We start from the raw sequence: 17,655 nt of genomic DNA on the forward strand, positions 1-17,655 counted from the left end.
AGAGGGAATGAAGAGACCCCTGTCCCGTCCCCGGAGATGGAAGGAAGTTCCTTCCTGGTACAGCTTATGCCAGGGCATCGTTTTCCCTTCGCGAGGTCTCAAGTCCCTTATTTGTGTGAGCAGGCTTTTATGTACCGTGTTACCATAAGGAGAGCCGCTCCTACATGGACTAACGCTTGCACTTTACGTGCCAGTAACCTCTGGTAGCACCTGCCTATGCAGCTACCTTCTCAGCACCGCTCCACACGTTCCAATTCCATCCGAAACATAAGGACAGAGAGAGCATCAAGCATTAGCAGGTTATACAGTTTGAATGCTGAAACTCCTAAAGTAAAGCTCACAAACTATTCCAATTAACTGACACGTGTCTTTAGTATCGCCTAAGTTGAACTCACGCAACCCATCAAAACTCAACATGAAAACACAAGCAGTGTCTTCATGCCACATTTCAATGGCAGTTGTAAGTAAACTGTGGTTTTTATCCCAGGAGACAGCCTGTAAATACACTTAACACTTACAGAGATCCCCAGTGAGCACAGGAATGCGATGCTCTCTTTCAGTATTTGGAGGCAGAGGAGGGAGGGACAGCTAAGGAAAAATCATGGCCAAATTATCACAGATTTTGAACACCCTGTGCCATGCTGGAGGCAGAAAAAGTTTGGAACAGCCTTGCGTGGAGACTGAATGAAATCTCGCAATCAAATTACTGCTGCAGGGGAAAAAGGCTACTGTGCAGAAACAATGACTAATGCATCTCTGGAGGGAGAGTTGTAAAATAAAAAGGAGGCTGGGGTAAACCAGTTGATGTTAATAAGGGCAGCTAGCCAGAAAAATAAAATGCCTTCCCATTCCTCTGTTTTCAGAGAGAGGTTTCAAAAGTCTTCAATACATAACTAAAAATTTGTGATGTTTGGTATAAAACACAGTCTTTTTTTTAAGGTTTTTAAAGAAAAGTCCTGTCTAAGCCTCTCTAAGCCTTGAAGGTAACTGGAGACTTAGGCCACAGAGATAGTAGCTTGAAATTTGGGGGTCAAGGTCTATCAGATGATGGGAAAACACTAATTAAAATTTGCTGGTGACCAACTATTCTTTGTATCTGCTCAGCTGGAAACACACACAAAGGTACCCCCGCCAGCCCCCAAGAGGATGTGCTGCTGGGAGAGGGTATCCTATGGGCTTGGCTGGCTACCATCATCCTAATTAGCACCTTCTCTCTCCTCAACTCTCTCCACAACAAGAGAGCCTGCACATGCAGTATACCTTTCACCACCCTAGTGTAGATTTAAGGGTCTTCTGTGAGTCCATTTGTATGTTAAACTCCCAGTTAATCTAATTACTGAGGACAAATGAATTGGTCAGCAGGTCTACAGGGTACCTATACCAGGGCAGAGGGTGCTTCTCAGGAGTGGAGATACTCAAACAGAAGTTGAAAACACCCTTAGAAGAGCATGCCAAATAGCCAACAGAGGAGAGCTTGTTGTTAAGACATATTTAAAGGGAAGCTGGGAGCCAACACTTTCAGCTTAGAGTTAAGGAGCTAGTTGTAGACAACTGTCAGGAAAGATTTTTCTTCACCCTCTTTTCGGAGAGTACTTATGTGTGAGATGCTGAAGCCACGTTTCTTCCCATGGTTTAGTGTCAATGACAAAACAGGACTGACCAAAACTTTGAGCAAAAGCCTTCAAGTCAAGATCTTAAGTATTTTGGGTCACTCTCCTCGCATTAGCAGCCACACAGACTGGGTAGCCTATTTCCACTATGGAGCACTGCCATGCTGCACATTGCAAATGCTGAATTGTTTATAGTGCTTTGTATATCGAAATTTACAGCCCATAGCAGCAACAGCACTTGTAGCATCAGTATAAATAAGACATGAATGAAGTATTTTACAGATTGAATTTTTCTATTGCTGCTGCATTTGCAGTGTTGGGCTTTAAATAGATTTTACAGAATAGCATCCCTGCTGTTTTCTCACATCCAGATCTTTATTCCTAGCTCACACAGACGCCACCACCACAGCATTTCTGAGAAGAAAAGGTACAGCACTGCTCATTTATTTGAGACTTGACAGTGTAATGACCTCATAGCAAGTACATCTGTGGTTTCTGTCTTCTTTTCCTTCCTTGGTCCTAGACTTTTTTTTTTTTCAAAAAAAAAAGAACAAAGTTAAGCTGAAGATGATTTCTCAATATGCCATGCCCAGCTAGGTGAGCTTTCCCTTAAAATAATCAACGCAAAAACACTCATTTCTCTGCCTCAAAACAATTCTAACTTTAACATACAGCAAAATGTTGACACGCCAACCCCCTTCCCTGAACATGCAGTATGACTGAACACTAATTGCCATAATTGAGCCAAATGCTGCCGACTGACTTAATCCCCCAGCTGCCACTTCAGCTGTGGCTTCGATTTGACACAACAGGAGGCATTTGTGGCCCGGCAGGGCAGCGAGCTGGTGCGCGAGCACCCAGCGCGGGTCAGCCTGGTGCGTGCGGCCGAGGAAGCAGTGTTGCACAGCACAGCACTCGTGCTCAGCGCGCTGGGGAGGCACAGCTGGGAAGAGCAGAGGGGCCTTGGCCATTCCCTGGTGCTGGAACGCGGCCAGGAAAACCTAGTCTGGCACCACCCAGGACAGGACACGCGACTTCCTACGGAATCCCATCTAACGGATGCTACCGCTTCCCCAAAACAGCACCGGGTACTTGGGGTCCCTCATGGGTGCGCGGGGGTGATCAGTGAACATCATAGCAGAGCAGCAGCAGCACCACCCCGAGCTGCAGCACCGCTCCCCAGCAGGACAGCACGTGACGGATCCGGGCTGGAAGTGCAGCCTGCTGCCCTCATGAGCACCTGCTCCGGCCACCAACTTACCCTGCAAAGAGCCTGTCAGCCTGGCTCACTGATTCCTGTCTCTGAAGTAAGTGCTCCAATTCACTGCCTTTTTGCACCTGCGTGAGATTCTGCCATCCACAACGTTACTGCCCATGAGGGTGGGCAGGTCAGCACCAGGGGAGTGTGTTCACAGCAGTGCCCCCTTCCACAGCCAGCTGCTGCAGGTGACATTTAGTCTATGTGAAGTTAATAGCAGCACGTTCCACTGACGCAGAAGAACTTTTAATACACAATATAGAGACGAGGAGGAAGAGGAAGGAGTTCTGTGCTCTCTCACTCTGTTTCTCCAGGCAAGACTCCTGCTCATCCAGAAATCAAGGAGCTTATGTCACACCGCAAAAAAGAAGGAATAAAGCCACCTGAAGAGAGCCAGCCACGGATTTTGAGGGCAAGGATCGATTCTAGTCAGGTCAAAAGGGAACTCGAACACGTTTCCCATTCTTTAGCATTTTTTCATTAGCTGAATGCATTAAAACAGTTGTATTGAATTTCTGTTTTCTGCCTCCTCTGCCCTCTCTTAAACCTTTGTCCAAAAAAAAAAAAAAAAAAAAAAAAAAAAAAAAAAAAAAAAAGGCAGACTGAGAGCTGTGATTTTGGTATCTTTATTACCCTTTGTGCCAACATACCAGAAGGTCATCCTGATATTTTCCCCCTCTCTCTCTCTCCACTTAAAGCTAAAAAAGGCACGAGAATTCTGGAAGACGGATTTTAGAGTATGTGCCAAAAGCAACTGGTAGATTGCCTTCCAAAAAAAAAATCCCCACTAAATAAAAAGAAATAAACTTTAGCCTAGGCATTTGTTTTTCAAAATATACAAATAATAAAAGTTAATTCAATTCACATTCACAAATGTTAATTCACAAATGTTAATTCAAACAAAGACTATATCCAAACTTCAAAACAACACTACAGAATTCACAAATGTTAATTCAAACAAAGACTATATCCAAACTTCAAAACAACACTACAGCTCCATGACAAAGTTGATAAGACCACAAAGGCAGGAAAAACAAAACATGCTTTTTTTTTTTTATCGTGGAAGCAATCTGAAGTCAAATTATTTTACTCTGCAGTTCTCAATTTCTGCACAAGCCTGGAGCACATTGCTTCAGTAGCGGGAAACCCTGCTCCCGGAGGAAGAACAAAATTCCTAGAAGAAAAATGACAATGTATTCTCCTCCTCTCGACTGGAAACTTGTATTTAATATGTAAAAGCATAAGCTAGGGATGGGCTACCAATTCAAAAATTATGATTCTTTTCAAAAGTGAATGTGTGTGCATTTGCAGAATGGAAACAGTTACCAGCTCCAAGCTGAAATTTTCTACGTTTCTACATTCCTATATTTGGACTACATCATTTTTAAAAGTTTTATTCTATGGCACACTTCTTAGTGACATCGATTTGTCTCCTTCACCGTTTCAGACTGTTTTAACTGCAAAATTCAATGCGTTTCTGACATTAAGGCAATTTTGCAATACGCCCAATTTCAATATTTATACAACTCCTAATTGATACATACACATATTTTTTAAAAACAGTGCTGCGGAGCCTTGCGGGGTATTTGTATTGCGGCTACCTTCCTGCTTTTCCAAAGCTATACACAAACGCCATGCAGAAGCTGGACTGAGCATGCAGAGCCTCAAGGTGCATCAATGAAAGCAGAAACCCTTCCTCCAGAGGTATTTACAAGCCAGGTGAAACTAAACGGGGTAAATTCCTAAGCGACACTCCACAAGTGCTGCCTTTGGCATAGCAAATAGCAAAACCCCTGTGGGGCTGCAGAGCGGAGGAAGCCGGGCGAGCACCAGGGCAGAGGGCGCTGCAGCCGGCCTCGCATCTCGGCCCATGGCTCTGCCTGCGGGCTGCGCTTCAGCCTCTGCCCTCCCCTCGAGGATGGCACGCGAGGGCAGGAGGTGCCCGGCTCCTAAACAGCCGGGGAGGGCGAGAAGCCTCCCGGCAGCTCCCTGCTTCGCGGGGCGCGAGGGCAGCGCCAGCACTCGCCGCTTGAGCACGTGCGTTTAAATAGCCATGCCCACCAGAGAGCCAGTTCTTCCCCAGGAGGCCATCTTGAAAAGAAAGAGTGAAACCGAGAAAGGGAGGAAACTCAGAGCATCTTCTAGAGTGGGAATGGCAAGAACCATGAAGAGCATGAGGCTCCCTGAAGCAGGCCAGGAGCCGCTGGCTCCGTTGTCCTTCCCCAGGGCACAGACTCCCAGGGCCACTCAGGGTCTGGCAAGGGGACAGAAGGACATCTCCGTGCCATCAATCTTGCTGCCTTCATTCCCTTGCCTCAGTTTCATACATATGCACCAACAGCAATCATTTCAAGCAGAATTTCATTACACACTGAGAGCAGTTCATCAGCAGAACGGAGACGTCAGGCCCTGCTCCTGCTCAATCCCTAGGGACCAACCAGGAGCAAAGGGTGTCTGGCCCCAACTTCTGGCCCACCTGTCTGCTCCGGTCAGTCCAGTCAGATCACTAACGCAGCTGCTCAGCCACTTGTGGGGGGTGTAGCTGGGGGATCCCCAAATTATGGGCTTTCAGGTTGAAAAGAGGAAAAAAGAAATAAAAAGAGAAAAGACGCCTGAGAGGAGAGATGATTTCTGAGAGGGGGACTGTGGGGAGAAAAAATAAAAAGGTATCAAGTGATCTTGAGATAAAAAGCCATATAATCACTGTTAATAAATAACAGCCACAGACAGAAAGCATAATTTGATTGTTAGATAAAAAAGTGATAAGCCACCAGAAGTTTATTTTAACAGTGAACTAAATGATGCTTGTCAATTCTATGAGCCCTGCACTTTGTGATATGCTTAAATTAAAAAACCATGAATGGATAATTTAGCAGTCATTGATTTAATTATTTTCAATAATTAACAAGCAAACAGCATTCTTGATGAAAAGATTGGGTTTTTTTTCCTTCCTTACAGTGCAGCCTGAAATATAAAAGGTACTTACCTCAAGAAAAAGAGCAGTGGCAACTATGGCTCATTCATTGCTTCTTTGAGTAACAGTAATCTACAAAACTATTAAACCTGAGTATTTGTTTGATTTTCAGAAGAGTTATGATGTCGATTGTAAATCAAGGAAAAAATGAGAAGAGTTTGGAGCACAATATATAACCAAACCTCACCTTTGTGATCAAAATCTACCAACCCTCTTTTCTCTCAATTTGCAGTTGACAGTAGCTAAAATAGCAAGGGCTTTAAGGCAAATTCCCACTGTATGGGGATCCTACCACAAAATACAGTAGTGCTGATTTTCAGCAAGGCTTTTTTGCAAGGCTGTCATTGCTAGGAAAACATTAAACAGACAACGAACATGGCCCATCATGCTAATCTCCTACACATTTTCTGATATTCAAAAAAAGTGATAAAAATAATGTTTTCATTTTAATAATATTTATCACTTTTTCTTTTTTTGAATATTAGAAAATATAGCATAGGCAATTAATGTTTTCATTTTAATAAACTGCCTAGCCTCATTACTGAACTTCTGCTAAAATTTTGCTTGCTATGAGGGAATATTCAGAGCATTTACTGCAGTATCGGTGTTCAGGTCATGTTCACCTGCTCCTGGAATCGCTGCACACTTTGTTTGTTAAGCGGACTCGATGAGATCGTTCATCTTCCTTTACACCTTTTTTTTGTTTTTCCAAAAGAGAATTGGAATTATGTAAAATGCAACAGCCTGAATAATCCCTCTTGTATTTCTTGGATATTCTTCAAGGAGGAGAGAAACCTTTAAACCCTTCCAGCTGAAGGGGACCATCCTCAAATAAAATCTCAAGGTACCCTGAAGTTCAGTTACTACTGAAATCAAAAGCACAGTTTCACATTCAGCATGAAAATGTTTGTCTTTCTAAACACAAGGAGCCTGCTGACTCCACAGTTCTGGGACACACACATTAAATCATTCAGATCACTGATACTGCCACTATCTATCTATTTGCTACAATCTTGGATGAGAAGAGACGGCAGTGAAAAAACACAACCATAGAATAATCAACACCAGATAGGAAGCCACACAGGGACTGGAAGGTCACAGTTCCTAGGAGAGAGCTGTGAGGGTGGGTTAGAGAAGGAGACAGAGCTACCAGGCAGAATATATTAACTGAAGGCTTTGAGGGTAAAGAAATCTCCTGAGCCAAGTACCTCACAGTATTCTCCCTACCTAGGATGTGTCCCTTCGACAGACAGTTCCCAAGCTCGCTCGCCTGCTCACACGAGTAACAGACTGAAGAAACGCTCTGGCTTCAGGAGGTGGGTGGAAAACAGGGCATTTTGAAAACTGTATTTTGGATTGGAAATAAACATCAGGCTGTTTCTAGCAGAGTTGACTCATTTCTGAGAAGTGCACCCACCTGGTCATTCCTCTAAAGGAGGAGGTATTAAGTTTTAAACTAGCATTGCTTTAAGAAAGTTCCTGCAGATGAAGGTTCCCCAGAAGCAAGACTGCAGAGGAAGAACAGAGGAGAACAACTGGAACTATACAACTTTACCTTTGCAAATCGCTAAGGGCTCTATTCGTGGATGGACTAGGGTTCAGCCTCAGAAAGTTCTGCTTTAAGTTGAGATGAGTGAGGTCTTGGCTATAAAACAGGTTGGCAGGCAGGTGCTCCAGGCTGCAGCATGAAAGATCCACTGAGCTTATGCGCTGTGATGCAACCTAGGAATCAAAGCAAACCAGTATGTTAATAGTGCAACAAGAAAAAAACATTTTCTTCTCTCTCCATTATAAAACTTTTCTTAATCACAGCAGAAGTCAGCATCAGCATGTGAAGCTGGTTCACATCATTTCTGGAAGTTATTACATGACTTCTTTTGATCTGTGCTAAAACTAGCTTCACTGATGGCCAGGAGAAGAAAAAAGGCACAAGTTTGCCAATCCAATTTGTGAGATGAATGCAGTTTTATCATTCAAGTTACGTGATACTCTATGAGCAGAAAAAAAGACAAATCTTTCTGCTAGTAAGCAACAGCAACAAGGAAACAGAGCTCCAGTCCTCTGATGCGTGACTGGTAAATATGCCAAGGCAAAAGCAAGTGGAGGTGAGTCATCACCCTAGCCTGGTTTCAAGGATCAAAAGGCTGCATTAAACAGCAAATGAAGTTATTCCATTTATACCGTGGGATATAAATAAATACTGGGGGCCAAGGGGACACTTGACCAGCAGCAAAGCATTAAGCACTCAGTTCTTCTTGCCATGAATTAGAAAAGTGGCCAAGAAAAACCAGCAAAATCAGGACAGAAACTAAACTGAGATCTGGAGGTTTAACCCTGATCTCCAGAAGCCAGGAGATGAGGGCTCACAGTCTAGAGTGACTGAAGAAATTACACTGCCTGGCATCACATGCAGGTAGTTTGTTTCACAAAGACCCATAGGCAACCAGCCTGAGTAACAGCTACTCTGCTCCTTGCAGAATCTAAGACAGTGCTGAGGGATGGAACTACATCCTGCTGCCCTTCATCATCACTATGTATTTACTTCTACAAAAACGCTATGAGGCTGCAAGAGGAAGGGGCAGGGCAGTGCTTCTCCCTAACGTCACTGCCAGCAATCCTTTGAAACACTCATGTTCTGGTTCATTTGCTCCTTTGGTCCCTGTTTTCCTACCCCTTGTAGGGCCAGACACAACCTGGCCATAGGCTCTTCTGGGCAGCCTCTTCTCAAAGGCAGGTTTATCAGTTTACTCAGTGCCACAGCCGGCCCAATGTGACAATACATTTCTTGTCACACAGCAAATGTGTGAAGAAAAAGGAAAGAGCTGCCACTTGGCAAATTAAAAAAGAAGAATGCAAAATTCCAGGCGTAATGAATGCTTATACATACTGCTGCTCAACCGATTGCTGGGGGCACAATCCAGTAGTGAGCAACCCGGCGGTGCTTGGCACCACACAGCATCCCAAAACACTGACAGAGCTGATAAATCGGAGAAGGAAAACATGACCAAGCAGTGAATTCACATTTTAATCAGGTCACAGAAGGAAGAAAAAAAAAAAAAAAAAAAAAAAAGGAGATCCTTTCTTTAAAGGAAATTAAAAAAAAAAATCAGATCCTGTAAAAAAGTTAATTAATGTCAATTTTGTTTTACAGGTTATATAGCAGTACCTTTTTTTTTTTTTTTTAAAGGAATCGCTTTAAGAATTCCATTATGTAATTGACACATCCTTAATGACGTCTCCACCATAGAGATAACAGATATCTCACTACAGAGATCTCTTTTAATTGAGAGATTAAAATCCTGTATTTTCAAAAGGGTTAGTCCTGAAGCCAACTATAATTCTATTGATTTTTTTTTTCCCCAACAAAGCAGTACTCTAACAATTAGTTTGTGAATCCTTACAGGAAACAGCCATATAAACAAATACAGTTATTCTCATGGGTAGAGAGAAAGTCTTTTCTCTTTTCATTGCTCAATACTGTTCTGTATCAAATTCCTAGAAAACAGAGGGACAAAGATGAACAAAAAAGAGTGTGTGTGGCGGGGAAGAACATTTTAACAATAGTTTCTTTGGTTCACCAGAAACTTTCATCAGTTGTTTTGAAGCTGGGTATCAAAACTCAAATGATACTGTTCCCAAATGAAGCAATAAAGGGATATGCCAATCGGGCATTTTAATTGATCTACACGCAGTAAGGACCGTGCACGTCTGCTTATTTCTTTAGAGGCTACTGCCTACTAGGAGCAAAGCTTTCTTCTACAACATGATACAAGTTTTGATAAAGCACAGGATTTCCTGAGCTCACTGTGGAGAACCAAGCAGACAGATTTATAAAGGATATGATTAGAAGAACCCTAATACTCAAAGAATTAAAAAAAAAAAATCCAAGGAAAGGCCCTATCTAGGGAAGCAGGGCTGTCACTAAAGGAGAAAAATTAAGACGCTCGTTACTGTAAGTAAATCCCCCAGCAAGTTATTTGAGCTGGGTTCAGGCCGTGTTTCAGCGACGACACTGAAGAGCCAGTGGGAGCAGCAGGACTAGCTGGACTTGAAGGAAACGCCTCCTGGATACACGTGGGACAAGCAAACTCACTGCACCTTCTTTCCCACCTTGGAAAACTTAATGTTCACACGCACACCCCTGTGTGCAAGAACTGCAAGCAGTTCTCTCAAACACCATCTATCCATACCCTACACTGAACACATCCTTAGCACTTGTTCTTGCACAAAACCCCTGCTGCATTTCCTGCATTGATAAAATGGGAAAAAAGGCTGAGGGGATGACAGCCTTGCAAGATGGGGCGCAGGACCACTTCAGATGCTGCAATTAATTACACAGTATGCAGTGCAAAGTCAAAGCCTTTAAAAACAAAACACGAAGAGCAAGATCAAGTATTTGGCTCCATTTCTTGAATCCAATTTTTTGAAATTTTATGGCATTTATTTTATTGCCAAGACTCCCATTCCAGTAACAGAGGACACAATAAGATGAAATACAACTTAATGCATCAAAACAGCTAAATCCAAAGGAGATTTCTATCAGTTCACATCAGAGCCTCAGTAGAGCAGCCCAGGTCTACAGTCCTTTTTTGCTTCCAGTTGAGCACAGCGTGCTGCAGAGTAGCTACTAAGAAGTGGTGCACAGCTACAGCAAGTGCACTACAAAAGACCATGTATCTTCCCACTGCAGACATCTAGAAGCTGTTGCCATGCTTTAAATTCCTCCCCAGCAGCAATAAAATGCGGCTTTATTCTGCAAAGACCAGCACAAGCAGCAGCACCAGAGAGCTCTCCTTCCCCTCAGGCAGCAGAAGTTCGGCTAGTCCCCACCTACTACCTGCACACTTAAAGAATTAAGACTCTCCCAAACATGAAAACTTGTTTTTAAATGTTATTTGCCCCATCATAATCTTTACAAGTATAAACAAGGGTTCACAAAAGCCAGTGGTGTTGTAAAATATACATGCACCTGGGCTAAACCCTTTTTCAGTTTAAAGGAAATAGTGTCTAGAGACCAGTCAAAACGCGGTGTGGGTTCACCGCAAGGTGTGAGCAGCTGGCAGTAGAATCCCTCCGGGCGATGTTTCCTCAGCAGATGTCCTTGCCCCTCCTTGCTAGAGCGCAGCGCTCTGTGCGGCAGCGTGAGGCGCCTCGGCGCGGCGCTCGCCTGGCGGCTGCCGTTGTCCCACTGCCCTGGCTCGGCTTCAGAAACGATCTGCTGCTGCCCGCAGTGAGCGTCGGCGAGGGCCACGGCTGAGCCCAGCTGCATGGGTAAACACAGGCCTTGTTTACCGAGAACATCTTTCCCGGTGACCTGTGGCGTGAATTTCAACCAGTGTGTTTGTGTCTTCTTCCTGTTTACCCTCATCCCCTTCCCTGTAGCTCTATTCAGATAAGAGGTTACTATTTAAGACTCCAGCAGAAGACAATTAAAATAACAAAGCAGCCCACAAGGCAGAGACAGCCAAATTCCCCGTCTGTTTGAACTGAACGGATGATGTTAAATTACACCTGCTGCAGAAACGCTCATGGGAAAGCAGTATAATTGTGCTCCTTCGTTAGGATTTGTTTCCAAACAGGGTGGCACCATCCTGCCCCTCTGCGTGGGCGTGAGGCTCAGGCTGCGCACTTGGGGCATCCCAGCTGAGCAGCAGAGGCAAACAGTGCCCCTCCAAAGCGGCCCCGCTTCTCATTCTTGCCCTCCTCTCCATCCTGCTGGCCGCAGGTAGCAGTGCAGCCTGCTGGCTCCAAGGGCACAGGGAGCCCTAATCCCCTCCAAAAACCAGTGAGGTGGGTAAACAAGCCAGTGCCCAAAACCTTCAGCTGTGTAGCTTTGAGATTTATGTAGCTTCTTATTCGTGGCTTTTATGCAGAGCTACAGCAGGGCAGCCAACAGGAGCAGTCACAAATCGGGCGAGGGGTGCAGACACCTGCAAAGATGCCGAAGCAGAGGTTGGATACCCTTGCCCTCTGTGGCAAAGATCCAAACGGAACTGCCGCATGTAGGCAAGGCAGGGTTCCATTCTTACCTGAAAGCAGGAATTTATCAAAAAGATGACATCTGGAAATGTTTGCAACTATGCAGAAGTAGTTAGCCCAGACCAGGAGCGCTCTGGACTCTCTCCTGAGGAGGGTCCTCACCTTGTAGGGACCAAGTGGCAACGCCAGTTTGACCACGGGCATCTCGGTGGTCTACCTGGCACCATCTCAACACTGCTGCCTTGGCGGTCGTCACCTCAGCATGGCCACCCGGGAAAGATCCCTGCAAGGCTCAGCCTTGCGATGAAGCTCCGAGTAAGGAGCACTAACTAGCTGTAGCATTTGACTTATACACTTATGTTAACTCATATAACATTTAACTTAATTCTGGCATGTGAAGCTCTGTTTGATGGCAGCAGGTAACATCCTTGAAACAACCTGACTAAAAATAATTAATCTAGTATTCACTCTAGTAAATGTTGCCAAACAGGTGACAATCTCTCAAAAATTGAGAAAGACCTCATTTTTAACCCCCCATAAAAAAGGTTTCTTAGGAAAAGTACCACTAGCCCCTCACTTTCTATACTTTGGGTTGCAAAGCCTCTCAGTGCTACAGTCCTTTTTTGCAACCTCCTGCAGCCTCATGGCATCTCCTCTGGAGAGAGGAGAGCAGAGTTGCACTTCACTGCTTGATCCTACTCCTCTCTCCATCAGAGAGGATTTGGGGATCCGCCAGGAATGAGTGCATTTTAAAACGTAACATCTGCAACGCCTCCCAGAGCTGTTATCTGCAAACCATGGTCAGGCTCTCCCGTATTCACGTGAAAACTGCACCAATTCAGTACCAGGCTTAGGGGCTCCGAGTGGCATTATTTGCGGGCAATATCCAGTTTTCCCGGCTGCAACACTTTAATAACTATTATCAGCTAAATGCAGCAAGCCCAAAACAAGGGCTACTGATTCACTAAATTTCAGTAATTGCGAAAGTTAAAATAGTGAAGGCTTAGCTTGGCTAGAACAGAAATTCAGGGGCAGACAGAGGTTTATTCCCAAAATGCCAACTAACCTCTAACAACTGAGAGCACAAGGGGGTAAGTTTTGCAGAGAGAGAGAGAGGAACACCTAAGTTTTATACCTAAAAGAGAAACAAAACTGGCCTCAACTCTGCTTTGTCCCTTCTTCTGTTCTCAGGCTGGAGCTGACAAGGAGCCACCAGCACCAAGAACCCTGGGTATCACTGCAGCACAAAGTGGGCTCAAGCACGAAAGACATTGCAAACGTGCAAGAAAGGAAGTCAAGTTTGGAGTGGAAAACAGAGTTTTCATTTATTGGAGTACTTGCAATCACTGTTAAAAGGAAGCTGCGGCTTATTTTTAGGAATCAACTTCTGGAGAAGCATTATTTCAGTACTGTCCATTTGGGGCACTAGAGGGAAAAAAGGTTTCCTCCTACTTGAAGTCAACAAGTTTCCCATAAGTAATGACCAGCTCAAAAAAAAAAAAAAAAAAAATGGAATGAGAGAACCTTCTTTCCTTCCCTGAAGGAGAAAAGGTAAAGCAACAGTTTCCAGCAGGCCAATGACATTTAGTTTCAGAAACTTGAGGAAACCTGGATATTTGTTGTTCTCAAAGCAAGCAAGTTCTTTGTAGAGCTTAGATTTGATTAAAAGCTATTTTCCAAGGATGTCACCCATGCTGGCATTATACTACACTTATTTGTAAGTCCAACTAGCATCTGGACTCACCTCCAAGCCTCCAAACACCAGCAATGCAGGAATCAGACCAGCTGGTGTACAGTCACCTTCCTAAAGCCCAGCACTTCCCTGACCTCCTGCCCAGTCCCAATACACACACACACACACACACATGAACACACACAGAGTTTAAGCGTGCAGAATAGGACTAAAAGTTCTGAAAAAACATCAGAAATCAGCCACTGCAAGGCACCAGTCTGCTTGCTGCATACAAGAGTTTCCTGCAGAATTTCTGACACTCAGTTACAGCCTAAGGTAAAAGCAAAGAAACATGTCTACGAATTTAGAACTAATGGAAATTAAGGTAAAGTCTTCTAAACTTACCCTCTAGAAAAGAGATATACATTGCTTAGGAGTCTGAACTGAAACCAGAAAAGAAGATAAAGCATCTAGTGACTCTAAGAAAAAGAAGGTATTTTAATAAATCACAGCTTGGCAAAAAAGATAACTTGTTTGCATATGTTTTTCCCTCCCTTACCAATAGCTCAGTGCTACTGGCAAGGCTTAGGAGGAGAGAGGGGGGCATGAGAGGAAGAAACATTCAGAGCTTGTTGTGACCAGTCCCCGTTAGCACAGCCTGTCCCTCACAGCTCCGGAGAGGACTGCGGGCTGCTCATCAAGCTCCCTGCCAGCCTGACTCCTGCCCAGCGCTCCCAACCCAGGTCAGCCAGGCAGCGGGCAAGCCAAGGCAGGGATAAACCAGGCCTAATTAGCCCTAAGACTAGTGGCTTCGAACCTCCTTAGCTGGGGGTTTTGTATCCAATGGCTCTGCGAAGCAAAAGCTTTCCACTTCGAAGGCTGAACCTGTAGCTGAGTCGTGCTGGCTGTCTGTGCCTATTAGGAGTATCTGGAATAGGGATTGAGCTATCCACATAAATGTTCAGTCAGAACCAGGTCATTTTTCCTCAGTAGAAATAAACTCTGATTATTAGAGGCATCAATCACTTTCCTCCTCTCCACATTATTCAGATCCAGAGTACACAGCATATTCTCCAAACATAACCTTGAAACTCTGTTTTAAAGAGACAACTGGAGAGTGATCGAGGCGGCTACGAGGCTTTGAGAAGTTAGTTCAATATTGCTGCTCCTGATAGGTCTGTACACAAATTCAAGGAAGATAGAGCACACTGTGGCAGACGCTCTTGCATCACTTAATTGCGCAGTATAAATTAGTTATTATTTTCCACAGGTTCAACACTGCAAGCAGCTATAAACAGAATGCTCTGCTCTAATGAGGAAGGAATAAAACCAGTAGAGCAGCATGGCCATCACCCTTGAAAACAATACTGTTATTTGCAGCCCCTTGTAAGCAAAAAAGGACATTTACATCCCAATTTGTCCTTTTTAATAGCGGGCTACGGTTACACACCTCCTCTGCCGCAGACCTCAAGGCAAAGGTGCCTGTAGCAGGGAAGGAAACTGGTAGTTTCTCCACCAAGGGTCACTGTTAGAAATTCCTCATATTTTATGAAGGAAGAATTTTTTTTTGGTGCATAGGTATAAACATATCCAGACATTTAAGCCCCACACAGTAGATTCCCCCCCATCTATTGCTACAGTTAACAGTTATAAATTCAGGCTGGGAAGCGCTGCATGAAGAACAGTGGCCTAGTTATTTCTCTATATATTTTTATATCTATCTATATATATGTGTGTATGTGCATAAGTGTATACACAAGGATGCACACCTGTATATTTAGATCTATCTGTTTGTGGCTTGGCAAGCACAGGACGCACGCACAAGGCAGTCATGCATTATTTAGTACCTGGATCTCATCACCTCTTTCTCTACCTGCCCAACTGAACCGAGCACACTAATGCAGGAAATCATGATTGCAACAAGCTCTCATTGCAGCTCCTGCCCTTCCAAACCAGCCATGGGGTCAGATAGCCCATCTCAAGGTACCCAGGCATACATGCTGTATTTCCAAGAAGATGAAATTCTGTAATACATCCCTATTTAAGCTATGCAGCCTTTAATTTCTGACACAAGTATGAATTTTAATTGCATGCCTTGAAGCATGGAGGACTGGTAGCCCTTTTATTATGGTAGCTAAACCGCACACGTCATTAGTGATGAAGTGGCCAGCACTTACATAGCAATTCCAAAATGTTAAGCTCAGCCTGGCTATTGGAAACACCAGTCACACCCCCAACAAAAGCCTGGCGACAGCCAGCTCCACCACCCGGTTACATTTTACATACAAAACCCCTCTCTCTGCAGGAACACTAAGGGTGAAGCCGTTAGTTCTCTCAAATGCACTGTCCAAATGCCCTGGTGCAGGTGTCACCCCAGCAGCGAGCTCAGGACCCCCCTGCAAGGGGGTCCATGAGGGCAGGACAGCGTCAGGCAGGCAAAACAGGGGGGCCCTGCAGCCCTCCTGCTCGCTGCCCCACTCCCCGGCTGCCTAAGCTGATTTGCAGGGGCCAGCAGGAGCATGAACATATTAGATCACAAAGGACCAAGTTTGTTGTTGTTGTTGCTGCTGCTCTTCTTTTGAGCTGCCTTAATTAGGTCTCCAAGATTTCAAAATTAAAAGGAAAAAAAAAAAAAAAGAGTGGTGCTGTAGAAAACTATCAATATTAACGAATAAGCCACATTGCCAGCTTTTAAAAATATTCTGTTTGAGGCTAAATCAGCATATCTAAAAGTGACCTATTTGAAATAAGTATGTCACCAACAAGTCCAATATCTAGGTCACCATTTGTGCAACAATTCCAGTCAGTCCTGAAAAGGACTGTTCACCTCAAGGCACATACAGAAACACAAGAAAACCAACTCACCATCCCCCTCTAACAAATCCATTAGGGCAGTGCTTGACAGCTGTCTTGTCCAAGATATATTTGACTCTTAGAACGAATCAGATTATACAAGAGATCCCCACTTTTAATTAAATTGAGCCCAAGCCCTTGCAAACATGAATGGAAATCTTTTCCCTAGCATACTTTTATTTATTGTAGAGATAATGCACTGGGATTCATCTCATTCTGGAACACTACTAAACAAGTTGTCATTGCCAGTATTCAGTGGGGAGAAAGAGTGCAGAGCAAGCATTCTTTGCAAAGCCTCCTTTCAAGATTATGCTTGCTATTTCAAGATAAAATAACACCATCTTCTAGCTCTTTTGAGGTATATACAAAGACACACACAACAAATTTTTCAGTTGAAAACTGAAGTGAGAAATTCTAATGAAATATTTTACCAGTGCTCTCCTCCTGTCCTTACATTAACATTTGCATTATACTTGTAAATAGCAGAAACCTGTTTTCAGTAGCCTATGCCAAGAGCACCAAAAACTGCAGAAACAAAACGATCACTGACCATGATCAACTCAGTATGGATGTTACTTTCAGAACAAATGCTATTACATAACTCAATTTAGAAAAAATTTAGATCTTATTCATAATAATTCAGAAAGCTGCAGACATTATATAACCTACCATCATTACATAAGTAAATCAATCAATCTTTAAGGAACATATGACCAACCTCTTAACAAACAACTGGAAGTTCAAAGCTGGAGAGCCAAAATGCCTTCCGTTTCCACGTGAGGAAGAACTTCTTTACTGTGAGGGTGACAGAGCCCTGGAACAGGCCGCCCAGAGAGGTTGTGGAGTCTCCTTCTCTGGAGATCTTCCAAACCCATCTGGATGCCGCCCTGTGCCACGTGCTCTAGGTGTCCCTGCTGGAGCAGGGCGGGGTTGGACTAGATGATGTCTAGAGGCCCCTTCCAACCTCAACCACTCAGTGATTCCATCCTAAATTTGATATCAAGACTACAAAGCTTCATATGGTATTTTCTTGACTAACACGAGTATTTCAACTGCTTGGAATTGGAGTAGCTTCCAAGACAGCAAAACCTGAGGCAAGCCATTTCACAAGAAGTGTGATTTCTTTCCTGCACAAGAGCTCCATCTGAACTACTGAGCTGCTGCTGAAACCTCCTATCCTTTGCTCGTACAGGCTCGCCATGAGTGAGCCCGCTTACATAAAAGCACTCAGACAAGGAGAGCATCAGCTGCAGGAAAGTGGGGTTACTGCAGCATTAGTAGTTTCTCTGTTTCCTGTCTCTAAAACTAG

General features: G+C 44.0%; 1 protein-coding gene across 1 annotated transcript in view; it reads right to left on the bottom strand.

Annotated features, from left to right (window-relative positions):
• The window catches only part of PHLPP1 (PH domain and leucine rich repeat protein phosphatase 1), a 127,821-nt gene that overhangs the window by 35,668 nt on the left and 74,498 nt on the right, over positions 1–17,655 (bottom strand). The window contains exon 4 of the mRNA XM_088521338.1: positions 7,398–7,564. Within this exon, the coding sequence (XP_088377464.1) occupies positions 7,398–7,564 (167 nt within the window). The remainder of the gene's footprint in view (positions 1–7,397; positions 7,565–17,655) is intronic.

Source organism: Tinamus guttatus, unplaced genomic scaffold, assembly GCF_059628265.1.
Source record: "Tinamus guttatus ecotype Peru unplaced genomic scaffold, ASM5962826v1 Tinamus_guttatus_pri_ptg000117l, whole genome shotgun sequence".
NCBI classification, from domain to species: Eukaryota; Metazoa; Chordata; class Aves; order Tinamiformes; family Tinamidae; genus Tinamus; species Tinamus guttatus.